This window comes from Saccopteryx bilineata, chromosome 2, assembly GCF_036850765.1.
Source record: "Saccopteryx bilineata isolate mSacBil1 chromosome 2, mSacBil1_pri_phased_curated, whole genome shotgun sequence".
NCBI classification, from domain to species: Eukaryota; Metazoa; Chordata; class Mammalia; order Chiroptera; family Emballonuridae; genus Saccopteryx; species Saccopteryx bilineata.
In genome coordinates, this window is record NC_089491.1 from 207443936 (window position 1) to 207470605 (window position 26670).

Genomic DNA, 26670 nt, shown 5'->3' on the forward strand with positions numbered 1-26670 from the left:
ATCTAGGTCTGTATATTCAAAGTCCAGGCCCAATCATTATTATTAAATTATTCTGGAAATGGGTTGGGTGGGTTTCTGGCTCAACCAAATTCTTCTTGGAATCTTAATATTACTCCTTAAGAAAGCTTTGAGAATCAATGCTTTTTTCACAAAGACTATAGGCCATGTTACATGGCCAATACAGAATTAGTTTATATTCTAATGAAAACAAAATAAATATCAGCACCTTCATCATTTTAAAAATGAAAAATCACTAAAATTGTCATAAATATGATGTATAAGAATGTACTGAGGCCCTGGCCGGTTGGCTCAGTGGTAGAGTGTCGGCCTGGCGTGTAGGAGTACTGGGTTCGATTCCTGGCCAGGGCACACAGGAGAAGCACCCATCTGCTTCTTCACCCCTCCCCCGCTCTTTCCTCTCTGTCTCTCTCTTCCCCTCCCACAGCCAAGGCTCCACTGGAACAAAGTTGCCCCGGGTGCTGAGGATGGCTCCATGGCCTCTGCCTCAGGTGCTAGAATGGCTCTGGTTGCAACAGAGCAACAACCCAGATGGGCAGAGCATCGCCCCCTGTTGGGCGTGCTGGTGGATCCCGATCGGGAGCATGCAGGAGTCTGTCTGACTGCCTCCCCATTTCCAACTTCAGAAAAATACAAAAAAAAAAAAATGTACTGAGTGATTCTCATTCTGGGTTTAGGTATATAACATATAATATTTTACTGGCTTCTAATATACTTATATTTTAAAATCTTTGATTTCTAGTGAAAAAATATTAGACTGAGATAAGGAAATAAGCCAAAAAATTATCTACCTGAAAATATTAATGATTTAATTAATGAAAATATGTGTTAAGGTTACTTACTAGGAAGTTCTGGTGGAGGAGTTGGGACCAAAGTTGGTTCTGGATAAAGACTTGCATTGCAAATTCCATGTGTTAAGCTAATGTCATCCAATGCTATATCACTCAGGAGCTTGTTTTTAAAAGCATTAAAAGAAACCTGCAATGCATAGAAACATATTAAGTTATTCTACTCTAATATTCCCTAATTTGATTCTTCTTGTGGCCCAGTACTCTCTGGAGAATCAATACAGCCATCTTCAAACATCTGAGAACAAGTTACTAACTGCACAGGGAAAGACTGATGTTTCTCAAGATCCTTCTGCTGAGTCCACCTCCTGTGTTTAGTGTTCACACTAACCTAAATTTTCAATAATGTCTTCCTTCTGAGTTAGCCAATATTGCCACAGTTTGTCTCTGCCTCTCTCTGATGATGCTATCATACTCCATTATCTGTCGTGCACATATAATGTCTGACAGGGGTGAGGAAATTTCTCCTACATTCTCCCGCAGCAATGTTAGAAATCCTAGTAGCTGTCTGCCTTCTCAGAGCATGTAAGCCCTGAAGAGAATATATAGTGATTAGGTCATTTAAATTGGAGGAGAGGGGGGCAGGGGAAACTATGATAATTTAGGGCCAACTGGTACAGGTTATAGTTCCCTTGGAGAGCCGGTGTGAGATACTTTGTGAGGGTGATAACAAAACAACACAGACCCAGACTTGTGAGAAAAGTCTAAAGTCATATGAAACATACTAAGTTTCTAGGGACAGTGAATATTTTTAACTGGACTTTTCTGAATCCTCTACTGTGTAGGACAGAAAAGAAAGAAACTGAGTATGTTTTCTACTCATTGCTATGCTAGGCACATGTCATATATACATTATCTTATTTAATATTTCCAACATTATTACACAATCATGAATTTTATATATACATTCCACCTACTTCATGCCAGGCATTATTCCAAAAAAGGATTTTTTTTTCTCTTTCATGTAATACAAGATGAATTTTTTAAAAATTAACATGATTGGTGCAAGATTTCACAATAAAGTGGCAAAACCAAGATCAAAACATTTAGGCCCTGGCCGGTTGGCTCAGGTGGTGGAGCGTCGGCCTGGCGTGCGGAAGTCCCAGGTTCGATTCCTGGCCAGGGCACACAGGAGAGGCGCCCATCTGCTTCTCCACCCCTCCCCCTCTCCTTCCTCTCTGTCTCTCTCTTCCCCTCCTGCAGCTGAGGCTCCATTGGAGCAAAAGATGGCCCAGGCGCTGGGGATGGCTCCTTGACCTCTGCCCGGGGCGCTGGAGTAGCTCTGGTCCCGACAGAGCGACGCCCCGGATGGGCAGACCATCGCCCCCTAGTGGGCATGCCGGATGGATCCCGGTCGGGCGCATGCGGGAGTCTAACTGCCTCCCCGTTTCCAGCTTCAGGAAAAAAAAAAAAAGATCAAAACATTTTTAGAATTTAACGCTCTCACTCTGAAAAATGAGCTAACTTTGAAAAAATTGTTCCTGTTATTACTTAAAAGAAACAAAACAAAACAAAACATGCTCAGTGAGTTGAGTCAGATTTGACCACTGCAGTACTTACTCACTTTCCAGCTTCTGCTATCTCTGCCTTCCCTTGAGGCCCCATTTCTTTTACCCTTCCTTGAATTATCAGGAAACACTCAAACATGGGATAAAAAAAACAACCACAACAAAAACCAAACTTCACAGAATTAAAGGATAGAATCTGAAGATCAGAGAAATACAGATGATTATCGCTTGCTTTATACAAAGTCATAGGAAAAAACTGAAGCTTCTGATGACAATATCTATCCCCAAACAGACTGCCTGGAAGTTACACTTTCTTGTCTGAAGTTACCCAATTAAAAAACTGTCAATTTGGTCAAATTATTAGCCTTTACTACCCTATATTTTAATTGCAAACACCCTTAAGAACAGAACATATTAAGCTGTTATCTGCAAAATTAATTCACCCTAATGTGAAATAAATGATTGGAGATTTCCCAGTGATATAGCTCATGGAATTTGTTTCTAAAGAAAATGAATGGAGATAAAGTCAGAGTAGGATGGCGTAGATCAGGGGTCCCCAAACTTTTTACACAGGGGGCCAGTTCACTGTCCCTCAGACCGTTGGAGGGCCGGACTATAAAAAAAAAAACTATGAACAAATCCCTATGCACACTGCACATGTCTTATTTTAAAGTTAAAAAAAAAAAACAGGAACAAATAAAATATTTAAAATAAAGAACAAGTAAATTTAAATCAACAAGCTGACCAGTATTTCAATGGGAACTATGGGCCTGCTTTTGGCTAATGAGATGGTCAATATCCAGTTCCATATTTGTCACTGCTAGCCATAACAAGTGATATGTGCTCCTCTCACTGACCACCAATGAAAGAGGGATCCTTCCGGAAGTGCAGCGGGGGGCCGGATAAATGGCCTCAGGGGGCCGCATGTGGCCCGCGGGCTGTAGTTTGGGGACCCCTGGCGTAGATGAATACCAGTAGGTATGGATGTTCTAATAAGAAAAGATATTGCCTAGAAAATGCTGGGCTGATCTAGGTGGTGTTTGTAAAAAATTGAAAGTCTTAGTTAAGCAGGCAAGGGCATAGGAGGACACAGATTGTGCTAAAAAAATTGCAACCCCCCCCCAACAAACAAACCTAAAATATCCTACAGGTTTCCAAGGATTTTATGACATTTTTAACTTTTTGAGTAGTGAGTCTTTTGTTAACTCTTTGAGTGAGGACGTACATGAACATTCATAGTACTCATAACTGTCCTTCAATAAGTGGTTTTTAATGAGTTAATGAATAAATAAAAATAGAAACACTTAAAGTTTTTTTAAAAGAAGATAGATTATGAAAGTAGAGAAAATGACTTGGCTGTATTTAGAAAATAAACTATTTTTTTCATTATATTACCATAAACTATAATTGTATCACTATTTTTAGAATACATATACATAATAATAAAACACAAAATATTTTGCCAACCTGAAATTCTGTGGTTTCATTTATTGTTACTTGTCCATAATTCCAATTTTTCCCATAATTTCCTTCCTTTTGGAAAATTATCTTCTCCATGTTTTGGTAACTGATGATATTAATGCTTAATTTATAGACATTTTCACCATACATGTAATACCTAGTTTGGAAACAAGCAAAAATTATTGAATTTCTAAACATTAGAACAAAGACATTTATTGGTTCTTCTATAGCTTATGGTGTCTTTGAAATACTCACTGTTTCCTTGGGTTAAGGGAATTGCTGGAGACGGGGCAAGAAGTCCCCCAACATTTTACTTCTTTATCAATTTGAAAAGTAATGGCAAGTTCATTAAAACTTGAGATATCATCATAGTGAAATCATAGTTTGGCACCATGAGAAAAGAAAGATACGTTACTCATTGAATGGTATTTAACATGTGCCTACTACATACCAGAAACTAAGGCAGATGGGTTCCACAGTGGGGCTCAAAGGGAGGCTTGAAAGTTCTACTCTTTCCCGTCTCCCTCCTGGTCCAGTTGGGGTAGAAATGTAAAATCCTGTGAAAACAACAAAAAAAGTTTTACTTCAATTAATCATTAGCATTTTCAATATGTGAGATATTCATAAGCAAAAAAAAAAAAACAACTTTTAGGTGAAATATAAGAAAATAAATTTATGTAGAGTGGAAAGGATACTAGACTGAAACCCAGAAGGTGATGTCTCTGGCATAAGGCATGTTATTTAGGAAAATCACACCTCAACTCTAGCTCCCAGCTGATGAAAAAAAACCCTTAAACTGGAGCACTACTGCCTGACTAGGCAGTGGCACAGTGGATAGAACATTGGCCTGGGACGCAGAGGATCTAGGTTTGAAATTCCAAGGACACCAGCTTGAGTGCCAGCTCATTTGGTTTGAGCAAGGGTAACCAGTTTAAGCCCAAGTTCACTGGCTTGAGCAAGGGGTCACATGTTGCTAAAGCCCCCCCCCATCAAAGCACATATAAGAAAGCCATCAATGAGCAATCAATCGATGAACAACTAAAATGCTGCAACAAAGTATCGATGCTTCTCATCTCTCTCCCTTCCTGCCTATTTGTTCCTATCTGTCTCTCTGTCTCACACACACACACACAAAAAAAAAAAAAAAAAAAAAAAAACTGGAGCACTACTGAGAGTACAACAAACTTTGACTTATTGGTTCCATATGATTGTTTGATCATATTATCATGTCCAAATGCCACTTTGATTTCCATTTATAAAAGGTTTTAATCATTTCACTTTTTAGAGACAATCATCCATTGAAGGGGATTAGATATACTGGTGGAATAACTCCTGATACATGAAAATATTTAAATACAGATTTGAAGACAAAGTTAAGAGTTTCAAAGATGGTCATTTTTATTCCATTGACTATACTGCATTTATCTAAATAAGTTACTTAATTTTATAATGGTTTCATCTTCCATATCACTTTGAATGATGACTAATCAAATCAAAGCAGGTAACATGCTAATCCACATAAAAGCTTTCTAAATAATAATGTGCTCTCTGATATGAAATTCATTATTCCAACCAATAGTTTGAATAATTTAGTGTGGGAGAAGTTATTGGGGCGAGAACACTTTGAACATTTTCTTAGGGGTATTAAATTTTTTTATTCTTAGTTTGCAGCTTATACATTATGACAGAAAATAAGAATCATGTAACAGAATATAAAATGATAAAATATTAGAGAAACCAAATTTTATTGAAATGTTATTCTTTATAAAATGCTAAAATTTGATGTTTATTTGAAATCCAGCATCTTCTCTCTTATGCTTTCCAACATACTTGTTTATAGGCAATGTTGTAAACAATATTGAAACATTTATTTATAACACACAGAGTAAGGACAATACGTAAAGAAAAATGCTAGTAGAACTGCCTATAGATCTATCATAGCATATTTAGACCAGGGAGACAAAAACTGTTCAGAATAAAAAATTATTTTATCAAGGTGAAATTCTGGTCAAATATCTTAATAAATACAATATGCTTGCATTCTTTGCAATTAGATTACAAAATATAAAATAGAAAAGAATGTGTGTTTAACATTTTATGTTTTTAACACATTACTTATATTTCATATAATGCTATAATAGTTCATGCATACTTATTTTATCTATGTACTTAATGTTTCATTATTAAACTTATTAACAAAAGTAGCATAGAAATAGAAGAGATATTTAAGAATTCACTCTCTAAATGCCTAACTCCCAAATCCTTTTGAGTTGACCTTACATTTAGTTGCTTAGAATATAGTTAAGGAAGAAATAATTAAAAACTACCGAATGCCAAAATTAAGTACTGAAATATTTAGCCAGTTCAAAAATATTTCTATTTAGCTGAAATTATATAATATAAATACACATTGTGCTTTTATTTATGTTTGGCTTTGTTCATAGTCAATTTGTTATGATTTTAAATATTTTAAATCTATTGTTTACTTATTAAGCAGCAATATATTAGGACATTTTAGTGTGATTAAGATATCATGATGTTATAAATGTTATATAATTTCCCAGATAAAACATAATTACATAGCCTGTAGTACCTTAATAAATTTTGCATAAATAAAAATGTTAAAATAAGCATAGTAAATGTCATATAGAATTATATATTTTGGAATATAATCTATATCAAGGTAAATTCTGTGATAATATTTAAATTCATTAGTTAACAAATTAAGAAAAAAGGAAATTCTTTATAAAATTATAAATTTTAAAAGTAGAGAATTGTAGTTTACATAAAAATTTACATAGTCCAACTACCCAATTGTCCTTATATTTTCTCTACAACATTTTGCCTGTAGGGGTCATGTGACCTCTGTTTAGCACAGGTCAAATGCTGCAAGAATTATTACATTACAAGGCAGCCACTCCAGTTCAACATAATTAGTAAACCTCTTTTTTTAAAATAGTAAATTACTGTAAACCTGTTGTTTCTCATTTACCCTCCTGGACCCATTAAGGATAAGATAAATTTGTCAGCTCTACAAATACTGAAAGGCCACTATTATGCCTTTCTTGTCTTCTTGATTACCCATCCCTTTTGCTGACAATAATTTTAATATGACACAATAATGGCTTATTCCGCCATTTGGTAAACTCTCAGTTGTAAATTGAGTTGGTTCCATTTAGAGCAGTGGTTTATGACCTTTTTCCACTGGGAACCAGCAAAAATAAGAAAATCATTTCAGGGACTGCTAAGGCAGAAATTACCTTGAGTATAAGTGAATTCACTTAAGATCATTAGGCCTGCAATCTGCAAACACCATCAAGGTGGTTAATTCTTTGTGGACAGGCACAAAATTTCTTGGGGACTGACACCAGTTCATGGACGGCAGTTGAAAAACACCAATTCAGAGAATGGAAACTGTAAGTCCACACGGTATTTCTATTGGAGTATCTCACCAGGTGGAGAAGTAGGAACATTTTAATTATTAGGTCTCTGACTTAAGTCAAACCATCATGGTTACTATTTATTTCCATGTCTGTCTTTGTCCTAGTTCTCTCTCTCTAAAAATTTTTTCACCTACATCATTGCTGAATAATGCCTGCTCTGCATAATTTAATTGGTTCCTTATTCAACATCTTTTACCTTCTCGTTATTTCCTACTAAACCAAGTACAAATTCACTCTGATGTTTGGGTCTTCTGTGTTATGGCTTCAATATTATTTCCAGTCATAGCTTTTATAATGAATCTGTTTACATGAAGCACATCTAAAAAATAAGATTATTTAAAATTTTCAAGACCCAGAAAATTTATAACCTTTTTTTCTGTTTTTCTGTCTCCCAAAAGTTTTTATGCCTAATAGTAATTTCTTTTAAAATTCTTTGACTTTCTTGAATGTCTTTGAGAGCTCTTGGAATTAACCTCTGAGTCAGTTTAAAACCCAGAAAATTGAATACATTTTGTTAATTTAAGCACACAGTGAACCTCCTTCTTGAAGCATAGGCCTTTCTTACAACATCCTTCTACCTCTCTTTTCTGCTTATTTCTCCATGAACTGACTCTAACCTCTCTCATTAAAGTTTCTAATTAAAGAGAAAAAGTGCTGATCTTAATGTAGAGACAGCAGCAACTGAAGAGAGTGGAACTTTCTGGAAACTTAAAGTTCCCTCTCAAGGAAAAAATAGGCTGATATAAATGACTCTAAATTGTGAGTGCATATGTTAATCCAACTGAACTAATAGATAAATATTGAAAGTTTTAGATTGGAGAGTAATACAAATATAGATTCTATCAATATTAGAAAGTGATATTATTTTCTAAAATTCAGCATCAAAGGAAACATACGGAAATAAAGATAATTACTTTGAAAACACTGGAGTTATACAAATTTTATCAAAACTTTATATACTAAATGAAATGCAGATACATAAATGACTTAATATATTTTTGAAAATTAAAAATGATAACTAGTATTTTCCTCCCCAGTACACTTCTTAGAACAGTATCAAAACCAATTTGTGTCTGTTGAATACTTGTGGCATGAAAAGAAATTGTTATAATTACAAAATTTATATAGCACATTTTATGTTCCAGGCATTGTTCTATTTTTATAACATAATAATCAATTTAATGTTCATAACAGGCCTCTAAAGTCAGGTTCTATTATCAATGCCACTGTCCAGATGAGAGAACTGAGGCACAAGAGAGAAGACAGATAACTTGTTGAAATGGCAGAGCTGAAATTTAAACCTAGCTAAGACTTCCAGATCTCTATTTTAATGATCTTTACTACCACACTATGCTAACCTCCAAGCATTAGAAGCAATAATGATTTCATTGAGAAAGACCAATTAAGAAATTTTTCTTTGGTTTGTCCAGCCCTTCAGTGACCTCTACACTTCTGAAGTAAATGTTCACGTTACTAATCTCATTTACCCTGAATGTTCTGAATAAATGGGTTATTTCTGAGCACTCCAAGACATTGCACGATCTCCCTCAATTCTCTTTGCATCTAAGAGGTACAGTGCAGAAAGTTAGAAGCTGCTGTTCCACCAGGAGGGAGCAAGCGCTTCAGAATTTAACAAGTTAAGAGACTTAGATGTTCATCCCTAAAGGAATGCTAATTCAAAGTTTATCTGTTTCATTTACTATCCTGTCCTTTAGAGTGAAGGCAAAGAACAAAACCCCTGGATGGATAAGGGGAACAAAAAACAGGAGAGATTTAACTCTCTTCCATTTCAGAGGTAGTATGTTCCAACATTAAAAAAAAAAAAAAAAAAAAAAGCAGTTTGGAAGAAAAACACCCCTGGGGGGAAATGACTGATAGATTATAAAATCACTGGTACCAGAGTTAGAGAAACCTATTAAGACCTGTCATCCATTCTCATTATGCTGCCGCCTCTGGTGGGCCCTGAATAGCTCTGATTGGTCTCACGTTAAATAACTCCCTCTACATGACTTTGTCCTGAGACTCTATTTCTGACCCAGCTGTTTAAAACCTCCACCAGACATTTAACTTGCTACACTTTGGTCAGTTTTATTTTATTTTTTTAGTTATTTAACCTGTTGGCAAGCTGAAATCATTTGCCTCCTGCAATGTACTTACATTCCTCAAATATCAGTGAAATTATTTTATCTCTTATTCTGCTGACATAAAAAACAAAAATGATAATTTGAACATCAAATATTTCAAACACATATAGAGATACCTGTCATCATGAATAGCTGCAGCTATAAATGCTTCCTATATTTCCTACTCTAGTTCAGTGTGGTACATTCTTTAAAAAAAAGGATATTTTTTTATTACAGTAAAGGAAAAAGATGGTCAAATTTTTTTGACTGTTTCAGGTCAGTCTTCTTAGAGGGCCATAGTGATTATCACTTTGGAGTTAGTCTTTAGGTGTGTAGATTACAAATTTATTCATGGAGGATAAAGCTCTGGGAAATAATTTATTCAAAGAAGATTAATTAAGACTGTGAATGTCATAATTTTTATACTAAACATGTTTGATTTAACAGGATTGGCTATTTATGCAAAGTATGTATATATTTTTATTCATAGGTCCACACTGGTAACTCATTTAGCAGGATTCGTTAACTTTCAGATTTTATACAGAATCTGACCTTTTTCTCACTACATCTGCTCCCTATAATCTGTTAACCCCATGTTCTCTTCTCTGGCTCAGGGAATAACCTTCCATTCGTCTTGATGACAACACCAATGCCCTTCCAGAAACTATCCTACCTGTTAGTGTGACTCTTATCATGTTTTTGCTCAAGAATCTTCCATAGCTGCTCATATCACTGAGTAAAAAAGCCCAAACCATAGAAGACCCATTATTACCTGGACCCTAATGGCTTATTTACATGACTCTAGCCATGCTGGTTGGCTTCCTGGCTTTTTTCCAGATAAGTCAGGCATGCTCCCTGTAGAGCCAGTGCTCGTTTTGTTCCCTCTGTCTGAGATAAGTCTATATTTCCAATTCCTTCAATTCCTTAAAGTTCTGATTCAAATGTCATTATTTTCCAATGAGCCCTAACCTGATCACCCTATTTTCATTTGATAGAGTACTTCAACACATGCCTTTCTTATTCCTCAAACTCTACATTTTTCCTGGAATACTCATTCACCTTTAATATACCCCCAAAATGTAATTACTTGTCATGCATATGGCTTCTTTCTGTTTTTCTTTGCTAGAATGTGTTCCATCATGGCAGAAAAGCTGGTTTATTTTGTTCACAGATATATTTTGAGTGCTTGAATAGGGCCTGGGACCCAGAAATTTTTTCTTGAGTAAAGGAATAGAATATCTTGAATGGGGCTCTTAATGAAGAGTATAAAAATAGATTAAAAGTAATTATTTTCTTTTAAGAAATATTTTCCTCAAGTTGAAAAAGTACAATGTATAACATTGTGTTATTTTTGGGATGCCATTGTTTAAAAAAATATGGATTAGTCAGATACATTTCTGCCCTAAAAAAAAAAAATTAACTCTTTAATGTCTCTTACTAGATGTAACTCACATTTGACATTAAATCGCTCATTTACTTTACGAGTTACAAAAATGAGAATCTTGTGTGTGTGTGTGTGTGTGTGTGTGTGTGTGTGTGTGTGAAAGAAACAGAGAGAGGGAAAGACAGGGGCAGATAGACAGGAAGGGAGAGAGATGAGAAGCATCAATTCTTTTTTGCAGCACCTTAGTTGTTCAGTGATTGCGTTCTCATATTTGCCTTGACTAGGAGCTACAGCTGAGTGAGTGACCCTTTGCTCAAGCTAGTAACCTTGGGCTCAAGCTAGCTACCTTAGGCTTCAAGCAACCATTAGGCTCAAGACAGTGACCATGGGATCATGTCTATGATTCCTCACTCAAGCCTGTGATCCCATGCTCAAGCTGGTGAGCCTGTGCTGAAGCCAAATGAGCCTGAGCTCAAGCCAGTGAGCTTGGGGTTTAGAACCTGGGTCCTCTCCATCCCTGTCTGATGCTCTATCCACTGAGCCACCTCCTGGTCAGACCATAAATGAGAATCTTGATCTTTGTAAAAGTGGCCGATAATAACACTGGGAAACAAAATTTTTCTTGCATCCACAAAAACACTTGTTCTTACCTAATTCGAGTGTGCTGATCTCAAATCTGACATTAGTTTTTCTCTGTAAGCTAAAGTTCTTTTGCAATTTAAGATTTTAGATTTTCATCTTATTGTAAAATTTTCAACAGTTAGTTTAACATAATGAAGTAGAATGTCTTCTTGGGCATCATCTTTGTGAAAATATAATAATTTATATAATGCAGTAAATACACTAATACACTAAAAAATATACCATCAGAATAGGTCTACAATTTCAAAATAGAACATATTAAAAAACTTATTTTAATCATAAAATTTGCACAAAACATATTTAAATTCAATTCAGGCAAAACTTTGCATTTGAAGCTCCTGTGTTTGTGTACTTGTTGAGGACAATCTCGTTTGATGCTCCAGCAGTGGTCTGCTCATCACTAACAGCTCCAAGATTTTCAGGAAACTTATCAAGGTGACTGTTCAGGAAGTGAATCTTAATGCTCATGTTACATCCAATGTCATAGAAAGCCAACAGCATCCTTTGAACCAGAAGTTTATAGTTTTCTGCTTTTTTGTTGCCAAAGAAGTTCTTCGTAACTGCCACAAAAGACTGCCATGCTGCTTTCTCCTCCTTATTCATCTTCTTGGCAAATTCTTCGTCACTTACGCGGGTTCGAATTTGAAGTCCATCGAATATACCTGCTTTTATCTTCTTGAAAGACAAGGCTGGAAAAGCAGAAATAATATGTTGAAAACATTCACTTTCTCTATTCAAAGCCTGAACAAACTGCTTAATTAAGCCAAGTTTGATGTGAAGTGGGGGAAAGTGATCCTGTCTCAATTAACTACAGGTTCATTCACAATATTTTGCATTCCTACTTCCATAGCTTCATGTTTCGGCCACTCCTTCTGTGTCCAGTATTTCTTATGAGCTTGGCAGTCCCACAAACACAGAAAGCAAGGATACTTCGTGAAACCTCTCTGTTGTCCTAGCAGAAAATTTACCATTTTAAGATCCACATAAATGATATAGTTATGCTTCTCTTACTTCAGGACAATTTTTATGTCATTATAATCTTCTCGCAGATGAGTTAAATAGCCAATTGGAACCGCTAAATAAACATTACCGTTGTGTAGGAGAACACATTTCAGACTCCATTTAGAGATGTCAAGAAATAGCCGCCATTTTGTTGGACTGTAAGTGGTAACATCTAGTTGGCTGAGAAGACTACTGATATCATGACAGTAAACAAAGTGTTTTGTCTTCGGAAAGAAATTTCTTAAAAATTTGTTCATGCTTCCTGAAATGGGATACTTTAGCTGACCGGTGAAGTACATTCTTATCTTGAAGTCTGGAGGCTACTAATTCAGCTGCTTTCTTTGATATGCCCAAATCTCTTACTAAGTCATTCAATTCGGGTTGGCTAAACTGCTGAGGGGTTAATGACTGCTTGGCATCAGAAGAAGACCCTTCAGATTCTACAACCATTTCCTCATGCATCTTATCAAAATACACTTGATCATCATGTTCCCTTTCTTCGTCCTTGGAAGAAATAAAACCATTGAAAACTGGAACTGACAGTGTTTCAGATTGTGGGATAGGTCGTATTGCTGAAGGAATATTAGGATATGTGATCATATGCTGATTTTTCTTGCCAATGCCCTTTGTATAGATCAGACAGAAATAACAGTCACTGCTGTGGTCCTTAGGTTCACGCCAATCCATGGGACTACCAAAAGGCATTCCTTTGTGTTTTCCTTTTGTCCAGTCATGAAGCATTTCCTCACAATTATGACACACAATATGAGAAGCCCAATTCTTGTCTTGATTGCCAAGGGGAACTTGAAAATAGGCAATATATGCATGTGTCACAAATGATGAAATATTGCGCCTTTGACATTGAAGTGTGTAACAGCCACATATATAACAGAAGGTGTCAGCACTTCTCTTACATTTACCAACTTGAAGAAGATATGATTCAATCTTAACACAAAATAAGAGTGTGTTTTTATCAGATAATAATTTTTTACATTTAGAAACTACAATTATGTAAAAGTGATGTTTGTAAAACATTAATTGCCTTGTGGTTATGTTCAATACAAGAGTCGTTGCCCTTTAACTCCAATTGAAAAACCAATGCATGACATGAACTGTAACAAAAAAAAATTACAATTGCATAAAAACTAGAGCATGCACCAGAAAACAGATTTCAGATTTGAATCAGCGATGCAGAGATATATAGAAACAGTTCTAAAACCTCATGCAATAGGAAATGAAAAAAATTTGCTCCCCAGTGTAATAAATTATAATGCACATATGCTCAGATTCTTTTTACGTTATGAGCAATTTCATTCTGTCAACTCATTCAGAAATTACTTGAGTCAAAGTTTTACATTCATATATTCACAAATTATTTTATATATATATTAATTAGATCAGACATTGAAAATGTACTAAGAATTTTTTTATTTTATTTATTTATTTTTTTCATTTTTCTGAAGCTGGAAATGGGGAGGCAGTCAAACAGACTCCTGCATGTGCCCGACCAGGATCCACTCAGCATGCCCACCAGGGGGCGATGCTCTGCCCATCTGGGGCGTCACTCTGTTGCATCCAGAGCCATTCTAGCACCCGAGGCAGAGGTCACAGAGCCATCCTCAGTGCCCAGGCCATCTTTGCTCCAATGGAACCTCAGCTGTAGGAGGGGAAGAGAGAGACAGAGAAGAAGGAGAAGGCAAGGGGTGGAGAAGCAGATTCTTTGCTCCAATGGAGCCTCAGCTGTAGGAGGGGAAGAGAGAGACAGAGAAGAAGGAGAGGGTGAGGGGTGGAAAAGCAGATGGGTGCCTCTCCTGTGTGCCTTGGCCGGGAATCAAACCTGGGACTCCTGCACGCCAGGCCAACGCTCTACCGCTGAGCCAACTGGCCAGGGCCCAAAAATGTACTAAGAATTTAAAGATAAAAAAGGACAACGTCCTTGATCCTAAAAAGAACACAATGGTGAAAAGACAAATAAGAAAGCTAATATAAAGCCACGTAATAAGAAAAACAAAAGAAGAGGTGACCTTAACTTAAAGGAGTATTTTAATTTGGAACGTCTGGACAAAATTCTTAGAAGTGGTGATATATGATCTGTGTTCTCAATGCTTAGAATCATGTGTACTAGAGGAAGGTTTTGTTATGAGCTTTTTTAAAAAAATGTATTTAGAAAATTAATTTCAACAGGAATACATTGATCAACAAGAGTACATAGGTTTCAGGTGAACATTTGTATAGCATTTGAACTGTAACCCCATCACCCAAAGTCAAATCATTTTTTGTCAACTTATCTTTGTCCTTCTTTACACCCTTCCCCCACCTCCTCCCTCTCCCCATTCACTCAAGTCCCTGTCCATATGTGTTTTTTGAATTGAATCATACTCCTCATACTCTGATCAGTAACCCATAAACAAATCACACTGTAGGAGGCATTTTGTTTAAGAAAATTATCTAAATGCATAAATTTCTATTCTATCCTCTGTAAATATTTTTTTTTGTAATATCTACATTACCTCTAGATTTGTACTTTCTATTCGGTGAATAGATTTAGTATTATAAATGCATGCTTCCAAGTTTTTTCATTATGAGTTCCTTGTCTCATGATAATTCCCTGTGATTTCTGGTTTTATCAGTCAAATATTATTGTCACCAACATTAATGTTTTCACTGAAAATCCAATTCTAATATCTAATGTACTTATAGATCACAACACTTTTTTTAAGACCATGTTTTAGAATGAGCCATTCCTTAATCCTTCTGCTATGGACTTTATGGTTGTGGCCACCCCACTCCTAACTTATATGTTGAAACTGTAATTCCCAATATGATGGTTATTTGGAGATGGAATCTTTGGGAGGTAATTATGTCTTGAGGTTTGAGCCTCAGAGTGGGATTAGTGACCTTATAGAGAGAAACAGGGTGAGTACTTTTTTTCTTTTTCATCCCTTTTCTTTTCTTCTTTCCTCTAATCCTTCCCGAACTTCTCTCTGTCTCTCCTTCTCTCATTCTCTCTCTCTTTCTCTTACTAAGAGGACTAACTGCCTGTGAACTAGGAAATGGGTTCTCACCAGAACCATACCATGCTGGCACCCTGACATTGGACTTCCGGACTTCAAAACTGTAAAAAATAAATGTTGTTGTTTAAGTCAATCAATCTGCGGTGTCCTATTATAACAATATTTAAAGACTAAAATAGCTTCTCAGAAGTATACCTTTCTCTATATCAAGAGGGCATGTCCTTGTATATTGAAAATTCTAAGGAATTCTTAAAAACTACTAGACTTAATAACAACTTTGCAGGATACAAGATGAATATAAAAAATGAATTGTATTTGTATACATTAACAATGAACAATCATAAAATGAAATTAAGACAAAGTAGAACAAAGTTCAGAAAAGTTAATTACTTCACATAAGTTCACTTAATTAATGATAGGTGGCAAATCTAAGATGACAACTCAAGTCTTCTTGTCTCTAATGGCCTCTGTGCACTTTTCAACATCTTGTGCATATATAGGGTAAACAATATGGATTTTGAAACACTCACTTTTACTTGCCTGAATATTTAATAACTATTTTCATTTAAATGCATTTATTAGTCCAAGATAATCTGAAAAACTGTCTTGTATTTTAAACTGATGATTAGCACACATCATTTCCTTTTGGTTTATGAATTAAATATGAGTTATACCTGAAACATTGCCAAAAGTATGGTCAAAATCTGGTCCAGTTAGAGGAGGAAAGGTGCTTCCCTTAACCCTTTCCCATTCATTATCATCATTTCGATCCTGGATCCAGAAACAAAACCCATCTTCAAAATTACAGTTAATCTTCTCATAATCTGTGAATTAAAAGAAAATACTTCAAATTTAGTTGACAGGTGACTAGTTATAATAGAGTTCATTGAAAATAATCTAACCTAATAGAGTTTATAATTAAGTGGCATGCAGAAAATCTTTCTTTTTAATCTTTTTAACAGTTTTATTAAATTTAATTATTTTTTTTAAAAAACCACAGCTTTCTGTTGCCAACTGTGTTAGAATAATATCCTCTTTATACTCCATTAAAACTTCAACAAAGACAAGTTTCTTGGTCTTTCATTTTTATATCTTACTTCCACTGGCTTACCTATATAAATTTTGTCTCATATTTTGTTTTATTTCTATTACAACTTTAATACTTAATCAAAATTAAGTTAATGTACAACATTCACAGAATTAAACCTATATTAATTTTAAAATTTTACTTTGAATTCTTACAGTGTATATCCTTTTTTTTTTTTGTCTTTCTCTGAGTGGCTTATTTTATTTAGCATAATACTCTACAGGTCCATCCAAGCTGTCACAAAATGTAAGATTTCCTTCCTTTTTATAGCCAAGTAGTCTTCTATTGTGTAAATATACCACAGCTTTTTGTCCACTCACCTGCAAATGGGCACTTACACTGCTTCCAAATCTTGACTATTGCAAATAATGCTGCAGGGTATGTAAGGGTGCATATATTCTATCAAATTAGTGTTTTGAGTTTCTTTGGATATATTTCCATAAGTAGAATTTCTGGGATAAAGGTAGTGTCATTTTTAATTTTTTAAAATTAATTTTAATGGGGTGACATTGATAAATAAGGGTACATATGTTCAGAGAAAACATCTCTAGGTTACTTTGACATTTGATTATGCTGCATTCCCATCACCCAAAGTCCAATTGTCTTCCGTCACCTTCTAACTGGTTGTCTTTTGCCCCTCCCCCAACCCACTCCCTCTCCTCCATCCTCCCCATAACCCCCACACTCTTGTCCATGTCTCTGAGTCTCATTTTTATGTCCCACCTATGTATGGAATCATATAGTTCTTAGTTTTTTCTGATTTACTTATTTCGCTCAGTATAATGTTATCAAGTTCCATCCATGTTGTTGTAAATGATCCCATGTCACCATTTCTTATGGCTGAGTAGTATTCCATAGTATATATGTAACAAAGCTTCTTTTTTTTATTTTATTTATTTATTTATTTATTTATTTTTATTTTTCTGATGCTGGAAACGGGGAGAGACAGTCAGACAGACTCCCGCATGCGCTGACTGGGATCTACCTGGCACGCCCACCAGGGGCCATGCTCTGCCCACCAGGGGGTGATGCTCTGCCCCTTCAGGGCGTCGCTCTGCTGAGACCAGAGCCACTCTAGCGCCTGGGGCAGAGACCAAGGAGCCATCCCCAGCGCCCGGGCCATCTTTGCTCCAATGGAGCCTTGGCTGCAGGAGGGGAAGAGAGAGACAGAGAGGAAGGAGGGGGGGTGGAGAAGCAAATGGGCGTTTCTCCTATGTGCCCTGGCCGGGAATCAAACCCGGGTCCCCCGCATGCCAGGCCGACGCTCTACCGCTGAGCCAACTGGCCAGGGCCTATAACAAAGCTTTTTAATCCACTTGTCTACTGACGGACACTTGGGCTGTTTCCAGATCTTCGCTATTGTGAACAATGCTGCCATAAACATGGGGGTGCATTTCTTCTTTTCAAACAGTGCTATGCAGTTCTTGGGGTATATTTCTAAAAGTAGGATAGCTGGGTCAAAAGGCAGTCTGATTATAATTTTTTGAGGAATCTCCATACTGTTTTTCACAGTTGCTGCAGCAGTCTGCATTCCCACCAGCAGTGCAGAAGGGTTCCCTTTTCTCCACATCCTTGCCAGCACTTATTCTGTGTTGTTTTGTTGATGAGTGCCATTCTGACTGGTGTGAGGTGATATCTCATTGTGGTTTTAATTTGCATTTCTCTAATGATTAGTGATGTTGAGCATTTTTTCATATGCCTATTGGCCATCTGTATGTCCTCTTTGGAGAAGTGTCTATTCATTTCTTTTGCCCATTTTTTGATTGGATTGTTTGTCTTCCTGGTATTGAGTTTTATAAGTTCTTTATATATTTTGGTTATTAACTCCTTATCACACGTATTGTCAAATATATTCTCCCATTGTGTAGTTTGTCTTTTTATTCTGTTCTTATTGTCTTTAGCTGTGCAGAAGCTCTTTAGTTTGATATAGTCCTATTTGTTTATTCTGTCTTTTATTTCACTTGCCCGTGGAGATAATTTGGCAAATATATTGCTGCAAGAAATGTCAGAGAGCTTACTGCCGATGTTTTCTTCTAAGATGCTTATAGTTTTACGGCTTACATTTAAGTTTTTTTATCCATTTTGAGTTTAGTTTTGTGAATGGTGTAAGTTGGTGGTCTAGTTTCATTTTTTTGCGGGTAGCTTTCCAATTTTGCCAACACCATTTGTTGAAAGGCTGTCTTCACTCCAATGTATGCTCTTACCTCCTTTGTCAAATATCAGTTGTCCATAAAAGTGTGCATTTATTTCTAGGTTCTCAGTTCTGTTCCATTGATCTATATGCCTGTCCTTATGCCAGTACCACGCTGTTTTGAGTACAATGGCCTTGTAGTATAAATTGATATCCAAATATGTGATACCTCCCATTTTACTCTTACTTTTCAAGATTCCTGAGGCTATTCGTGCTCTCTTTTGGTTCCATATAAATTTTTGGAATATGTGTTCTATATCTTTGAAGTAAGTCATTGGAATTTTAATCAGTATTGCATTGAATTTAAAAACTGCTTTGGGTAATATAGACATTTTAATTATGTTTATTCTTCCTAACCATGAGCACGCTATATGCTTCCACTTATTTGTATCTTCCCTGATCTCTTTTATCAATGTTTTATAATTTTCCAAGTACAAGTCTTTAATCTCCCTGGTTAAATTTATTCCTAGGTACTTTATTTTTTTGGTTGCAATGGTTAAGGGGATTTCTTCATTAATTTCTCTTTCTGAAAGTTCATTGTTAGTGTATAAAAATGCCTTTGATTTCTCAATATTAATTTTATATCTTGCCACCTTGCTGAATTCATTTATTAGGTCTAGTAGCTTTTTGACTGAGACTTTAGGGTTTTCTATATACAATATCATATCATCTGCAAATAATGATAGCTTTACTTCTTCTTTTCCAATTTGGATGTCTTTTATTTCTTTTTTTTTTTTTTTTGTCTGATTGCTGTGGCTAGGACTTCCAGGACTATGTTGAATAAGAGTGGTGAAAGGGGGCAGCCCTGCCTTGTTCCTGATCTTAAGGGAATTGCTTTTAATTTTTGCCCATTGAGTATGATGTTGGCTGTGGGATTGTCATAGATGGTCTTTCTCATGTTGAGGTATGTTCACTGTATTCTCACTTTGCTGAGAGTTTTGATCATGAATGGGTGCTGAATTTTATCAAATGCTTTTTCTGCATCTATTGAAATTATCATGTGGTTTTTCTCCTTCCTTTTGTTTATGTGATGAATCACATTGATTGATTTGCAAATATTGTCCCAGCCTCGCCTCCCAAGAATAAATCCTACTTGATCATGGTGTATGATTTTTTTCATATATTGCAGCATCTGATTTGCTAATATTTTGTTGAGGATTTTAGCGTCTAAATTCATCAGGAATATTGGTTATAATTTTCTTTCTTTGTGTTTTCTTTGCCTGGTTTGGAATCAGAATTATACTCACTTCATAAAAAAAGCTTGGAAGTCTTCCTTCCTCTTGAAAATTTTGAAATAGCTTGAGAAGGATAGGAGTTATTTCTTCTTTGAATATTTGGTAGAATTCACTTGTGAAGCCATCAGGCCCAGGACTTTTCTTTTTTGGGATTTTTTTGATAACTGTTTCAATCTTATTTGTTGTAATTAGTCTGTTTAGGTTTTCTGATTCTTCCAGATTAGGTTTTGGAAGATTATATGTTTCAAGGAATTTCATCTAGGTTGTCTAGTTTTTTGGAGTACAGTTCTTCATAGTATTTTCTTACAATATTTTGTATTTCTGTTGTGTTAGTTGTTATTTCTCTATGCTCATTTCTAATTTTATTTATTTGAGTCCTCTCTCTTTTTTTCTTGGTAAGTCTGATTAAAGGTTCATCGATCTTGTTTACCTTTTCAAAGAACCAGCTCCTGGTTTCATTGATCCTCTGTATTGTTTCTTTAGCTTCTATGTCATTTATTTCTGCTCTGTTCTTTATTATTTCCTTCTTCTACTAGCTCTGGGATTTACTTGCTGTTCTTTTTCTAGTTCTTTTAGATGTAGGGTCAAGTAGTTTATTTGAGCTTTTTCTACCTTCTTGAGGTATGCCTGTAATGCTATGAACTTCCCTCTCAGGCCTGCTTGTGCTGTGTCCCATAAATTTTGAGTTGATGTATACTTGTTATCATTCATTTCTAGAAATTTTTAAATTTCTTCTTTGATCTCACTGTTAACCCATACATTATTTAATAACATGCTATTTAGTTTTGAAGTCTTTGAGTATTTTTCAGTTTTTCTGTTGTGGTTGATTTCTAGTTCATGCCATTGTGATCAGAAAAAGTGCTCGATTTGATTTCAATCTTCTTATATTTGTTGAGACCGCTTTTGTGTCCTAACATGTGGTCTATCCTAGAGACTATATCATGAGCACTTGAAAAGAATGTATATTCTGCTGTTTTAGGGTGAAAGGTTCTGAAGATTTCTATTAAGTCGAGTTGATCTAGTATGTCCTTTAAGTCTAATATTTATTTGTTAATTTCCTTTTTGAGGATCTATTTACTGATGTTAGTGGGATATTGAAATCCCCTACTATTATAGTATTTCTGTTGATCTTACCCTCTAAATACATCAAAGTCTGCTTTATATATATAGGAGCTTCTTTCTGTGTTAGGTGCATAGATATTTATAACAGTTATATCTTTCTGTTGGATTGCTCCCTTTATCATTATGTAGTGAATTTCTTTCTTTTTTTTTCTTCTGTATTTTTCTGAAATTGGAAACGGGGAGGTAGTCAGAGAGCCTCCCACATGCACCCGACCAGGATACCTGGCAAGCCCACCAGGGGGCGATGCTTTGCCTATCTGGGGCATTGCTCTGTTGCAACCAGGGCCATTCTAGCACCTGAGACAGAGGCCATGGAGCCATCCTCAGCACCCGGGCAAACTTTGCTCCACTGGAGCCTTGGGTGCAGAAGGGGAAGAGAGAGACAGAGAAAAAGAAGAAGGGGGGTGGTGGAGTAGCAGATGGGCGCTTCTCCTGTGTGCCCTGGCCAGGAGTCGATCCCGGGACTCCTGCCAGCCAGGCCGACGCTATACCACTGAGCCAACTGGCCAGGGCCATGTAGTGACCTTCTTTATCACTTACTATAGACTTTGTTTTGAAGTCCATTTTGTCTGCTATAAGTGTTGCTACCCCAGCTTTATTTTCATTTCCATTTGTGTGAAATATATGTTTCCATCCTTTTATCTTCAGTCTATGTGCATCTTTTGTTTTAAGGTGTGTCTCTTGTAGACAGCATATGTATGGGTCCTGTTTTCTTATCCATGCAGCTACCCTATGTCTTTTGATTGGATCATTTAATCCATTTATATTTAAAGTTATTATTGATATGTAATTGTTTATTGCCATTTTATTCTTTAAAACTGTATTCCTCTTTTGCTATATTCTTTTTCTCCTTTGATCTGTTTACAACAGGCTCCTTAGCATTTCTTGCAGCCTTGGTTTGATTGCAGTAAATTCCTTGAGTTTTTTTTGTTTTTTTTTTGTCTGGAAAACTTTTTATTTCTTTATCAATTTTAAATGATAGCTTTGCTGGATAATGTAGTCTTGGTTGTTGGCTCTTGTTCTGCATTACTTTGAATATTTCTTTCCATTCCCTTCTGGCCTCATGTGTTTCTGTTGAGAAGTCAGAAGTCATCCTTATTGGGGCTCATTTGCAGGTGATAGTCTTTTTTTCTCCAGCAGCTTTTAATATTTTCTCTTTATCACTTAGCTTTGGTATTTTAATTATGATGTGTCTTGGTGAAGATTTCTTTGGGTTTCTCTTTAATGGAGTTCTCTGTGCTTCTTGAACTTGTGAGATGTTTTTCTGCCTTAATTGAGGGAAGTTTTCAGGTTTGACATTATTGAATAAAGTCTCTATCCCTTGTTCTTTCTCTTCTTCTTCAGGAACCCCTATGATGTGGATATTATTTCTCTTCTTGTTGTCACAGAGCTCTCTTAGAATTTCCTCAGACTTTTTGAGTCTTTTCTTTTTTCTGCTCTGCTTCTGTGCCTTCATTTATCTTGTCCTTTAACTCACTGATTCGATTCTTAGCTTCATCCATCCTGCTTTTAATTCCTTCCATTGTATTCTTGATTTCTGATATTGTATTTGTCATCTCTGACTGATTCTTTTTTATTATTTCAATGTCCTTTTTTATATTTGCTATCTCTTTATTTAGGTGTTCATAATGACCATCTATTGTTGTTCTTATATCTTTGAGCATCCTAACAATCATTATTTTAAACTCTGCATCCAGTAATTTGGTTATATCTGACTCATTCAGATCTTTTTCTGGGTATTTCTTTTGATTCATTTGCATTGCATTTCTCTGCCTCTCCTTCTGTCTGTGTAAAAGAAGGTTTTGGCCACTGGAGTTCACTGGGTGTGGCCTCTGTGTTCCCTAGGTGTAGTGGGTCTGCAGATCCGCCACTCCCTCTGCTGCTGCTGCCTAGGGCATTCGTGTATGGCCGTTGCTGTTGTCTGCCCACTGAGGCTGTTGCTGTGTTCTCTGCCTCTCCTTCATGGGAGTGGCTGTGAGGTCGTGTTTGGGTGTACAAGCTCTGGTGGCCTTGGCTTTTGCCCTGCCCCCGTGGGTGGCATTATGCTTGGCCCTGAGGGTAGGGGTGAGCACCTTTGCTCAGCTGCAGGTCTCGACCTGTTTCCGGGCTTTTGCCCCACCCTTGCAGAAGTAGCCTGCTCGTGGGATAGCTACAAGCCTTAGCTCCACAGGCCAGGTGGGACTGCGTGCCCATGCTCAATAGCAGGACTCCACCTGTTCTAGGCTTTTGGCTCCACCCCCACAGGAGGAGCCGGCTCACAAGTCAGGCCACAAGCCTCAGTTCCATAGGCAGGGCAAGGCTGTGCTCCTGCCCCCTTGCTCAAAGGCGGCTCTCCACTCCTTCCTGGGCTCCTGCCCTTTCCCTGCAGGCTGGATTACAGACCGCCCACAGCTGGGCTTGACCACTTTTGCATGCCCCCTCATCCCCAGCTGAGCAAGACTGAGCTCACACCTGGGCATCAGTGGTGGCCAGCCGGCTTCTGCCCTTGCCGACGGAACCATGCTTCTGTGTCCTGCCACCGCTCGCCTCCAGCAAGCCCTCAGCCATGTGGATGGGGGCGCTGCAGCTCAGACCCTAAGACTCACTACTGTAGTCCAGAAAGCTCCCTCCTTCTAAACAACTCTGTTCTGAGTGCCGCGGGAGAGCTTGTTTGGCTGGTGTCCTGCTTCCCTTTGCTGGTATTGCTGTTTCCAGGGGAAATATTCACTTCAGATTTGGGGAGTGACTTCCCCCAGAGGTTAGGGTGGCTGTCTCTCAAAATGTTTCTCCCTGTGCCTCCTAGATTAGACTCTCTTCCTACTACTCCTGTTCTCTCCTCTCTCCCTGTCCCCTGGAGCCTCGGGTGAGTGGTTGTGAGAGAAGTGTTCTGCACAGTACCTTTAAGAAGAATCCTGGGTCTGAGAAATCAGTCTCTTTCTTACAAACAGTATCCTGACTTGTTTCCAGCTAAATACTGTCCATACGCCTTTTCTAGGTTTTGGGGCTGCAGGCTGTGGCTTTGTTCCTGGGACTCAGGACCCTCCTCTCTCTGCTAAACTCACTTCCCTCCACACAAGCCTCTCCTGGCTACTGTTTGCTCCAGGGAGCTGGGCAGCCCTCTCCGCATTTCCGCTTTTCCTACCAGTCTCAGTGTAGCTTCTTTAGTGTTCTTTGGTTGAAGAGTCCTCTTAGTTTAGTCCAAAGTTGGTTTTTCCACATGATGGTTCTCTAAAATTAGTTTGTAATCCATATTGGTTCTGGGAGGTAGAAGTTGGTATGTCTGCCTACTCCATCGCCATCTTGTCTCCTTATATAACCTTTTATTATTATATTGACTTATCTTTTTCTTAGAACTGGTTATTTGATTTTTTTGAAGAACATGAAGTATTTTTTAATTTCTTATTTCTTTCTAACTATTAAACAGAGAATGGAATATATAGGAGATATTCATTAAAGAACTTGCATAATAGAACAGATTACAAACTAGTTCTAAACTTTCAGGTTCTGCTACTTTTAAAATTCCATTACAATATTAAAGTATCTTTTGAGTTAAAGGCTAAAGATTAAACAATACTTACTATTAAGTTCTTTGCTATTAAAGGCAGTGTAGGTTGCATGAAATCCAATAAAGTCAGTTTCATCTGATTCTATGAGAAAAGTGGCGGTAACTTGGTTGGAAAAGATTCTAATTGTGCCAGGATCAGTATCCGAGATAGAAACTACAAAAGAAATGAATGTACAAAGCCATCTAGTCATTCATTTATTGATCAATCCATTGATCTATCAATTTGTCTAATACCACAATCTGTATAATATTTTTAGTAACTAAAAACATTAATCCTTTGATTAATTTATTTTAATTGAAATGATTCTCTCTTAAGCATTAGAAAATCAAATTATTATATATATTTATAACTTGAAAAAACTATATTTTATTTTTAATTATTAGGAACATATACCATATATATATATATATATATATATATATATATAAATATACACATTCTTTATTGAAAAACATTCAAGCTAGATAATAATAAAATAAAGTTAGTTTGGCTCTGTCAGGCATTTATCATGCTATGCTAACAGGGGTTAAACTCAGTCACAATAATAGAAATAGTAATATTTATTTGGTTCTCTATACATATAACTGTAGGACCTCAAAATACGCCTTAGGACTTAAGAATTTTTTTCTACTTTAAAGTGATTTTTTTATATTCACTTGTATTCATTACATTATTTCTATTTCATATTATTTTTTATCATTTTTTTCTTGACTCTAGGGGTCTTAATTCTCAAGGGTTAGAATTGTGCTGGTGATATAAAGAATACTTACTTATATGATGATTTACAAAATTATTTTAACATTTGCTTTATACAAATTTATAATTTAGCACATACATTCTCATTTTCTCTTGAAGGAAATGATATTGCCTCTATAGGGGTAAAATTTGGTCCTCAGGGGAAAAAAATCTTAACTTTTAAATGTAGGAAGTCCCGATATACATATAGTATGCACACAAATATAAAGAATATTTAAACTATTAAAATTTTATGAGATAGTAATTTGTTTAAAAAGATCTAAAAATATTTAGTAAGAGTGATAATGAAAAAAGGGGTAAGAAACTATGGTTTAGCATTTTAGTTTAATAATCTGAACTGGGCATCAGATTTAGTTTTCTGAAAAGTACACTTGCAGATTGGAGACAAAGCACCACAGTTATTTATTGAATTCTAAAAAAAGATATTTTTATGAATTATTAAAATTCTGTGCTTATCACGTAGAAGTTGGCAAAAAAAGTGAATCATTCATAATAATTTCAATAGAATCTGAAAGAAAGAACATCACGAACAAGTGTTGATTCACATCTTACTCTTTTCTCAAAAACATTGCATGTCATTCTTCCAGTATTTTCTCTCAAATTGATTCTTTAGACTCCTTTTCCAGCATGTATAATTGTACAACCCAAATAATTTTCATAATCTTTGCAGTGCACTTGCATCTAGTTGCTTAAAGCAGTGGTCCCCATCCCTCAGGCCACAGACCAGTACCGATCCGTGGGCCATTTGGTACCAGTATGCAGAGAAAGAATAAATAACTTACATTATTCCCGTTTTACTTATATTTAAGTCTGAATGATGTTTTATTTTTAAAAAGTGACCAGATTCCCTCTGTTACATCCGTCTAAGACTCACTCTTGATGCTTGTCTTGGTCATGTGATACATTTATTCGTCCCACCCTAAAGGCCTATCTGTGAAAATATTTTCTGACATTAAACAGGTCCATGACCCAAAAAAGGTTGGGGACCACTGGCTTAAAGGATGTAAATATGCCTGACCAGGCGGTGGCACAGTGGATAGAGCATCGGACTGGGATGCAGAAGACCCAGGTTTGAGACCCCGAGGTCGCCAGCTTGAGTACGGGCTCATCTGGTTTGAGCAAAAGCCCACCAGCCTGAACCAAAGTTTGCTGGCTCCAGCAAGGGGTTACTCGGTCTGCTGAAGGCCCGCGGTCAAGACACATATGAGAAAGCAATCAGTGAACAACTAAGGTGTTGCAACGCGTAATGAAAAACTAATGATTTATGTTTCTCATCTCTCTTCCTTTCTGT

The 26670-nt window shown here is 36.5% G+C and overlaps 1 protein-coding gene across 5 annotated transcripts in view; it reads right to left on the bottom strand.

Moving 5' to 3' along the window:
• TMPRSS15 (transmembrane serine protease 15) overlaps positions 1-26670 on the bottom strand; it is a 161681-nt gene that overhangs the window by 93051 nt on the left and 41960 nt on the right. For all 5 annotated transcript variants that reach the window (XM_066254928.1, XM_066254926.1, XM_066254927.1 and 2 more), the window contains 5 exons: positions 24636-24776; positions 16118-16267; positions 4287-4392; positions 3842-3992; positions 861-996 (listed from right to left, as the gene is read on the bottom strand). In XM_066254928.1, the coding sequence (XP_066111025.1) occupies positions 861-996; positions 3842-3992; positions 4287-4392; positions 16118-16267; positions 24636-24776 (684 nt within the window). The remainder of the gene's footprint in view (positions 1-860; positions 997-3841; positions 3993-4286; positions 4393-16117; positions 16268-24635; positions 24777-26670) is intronic.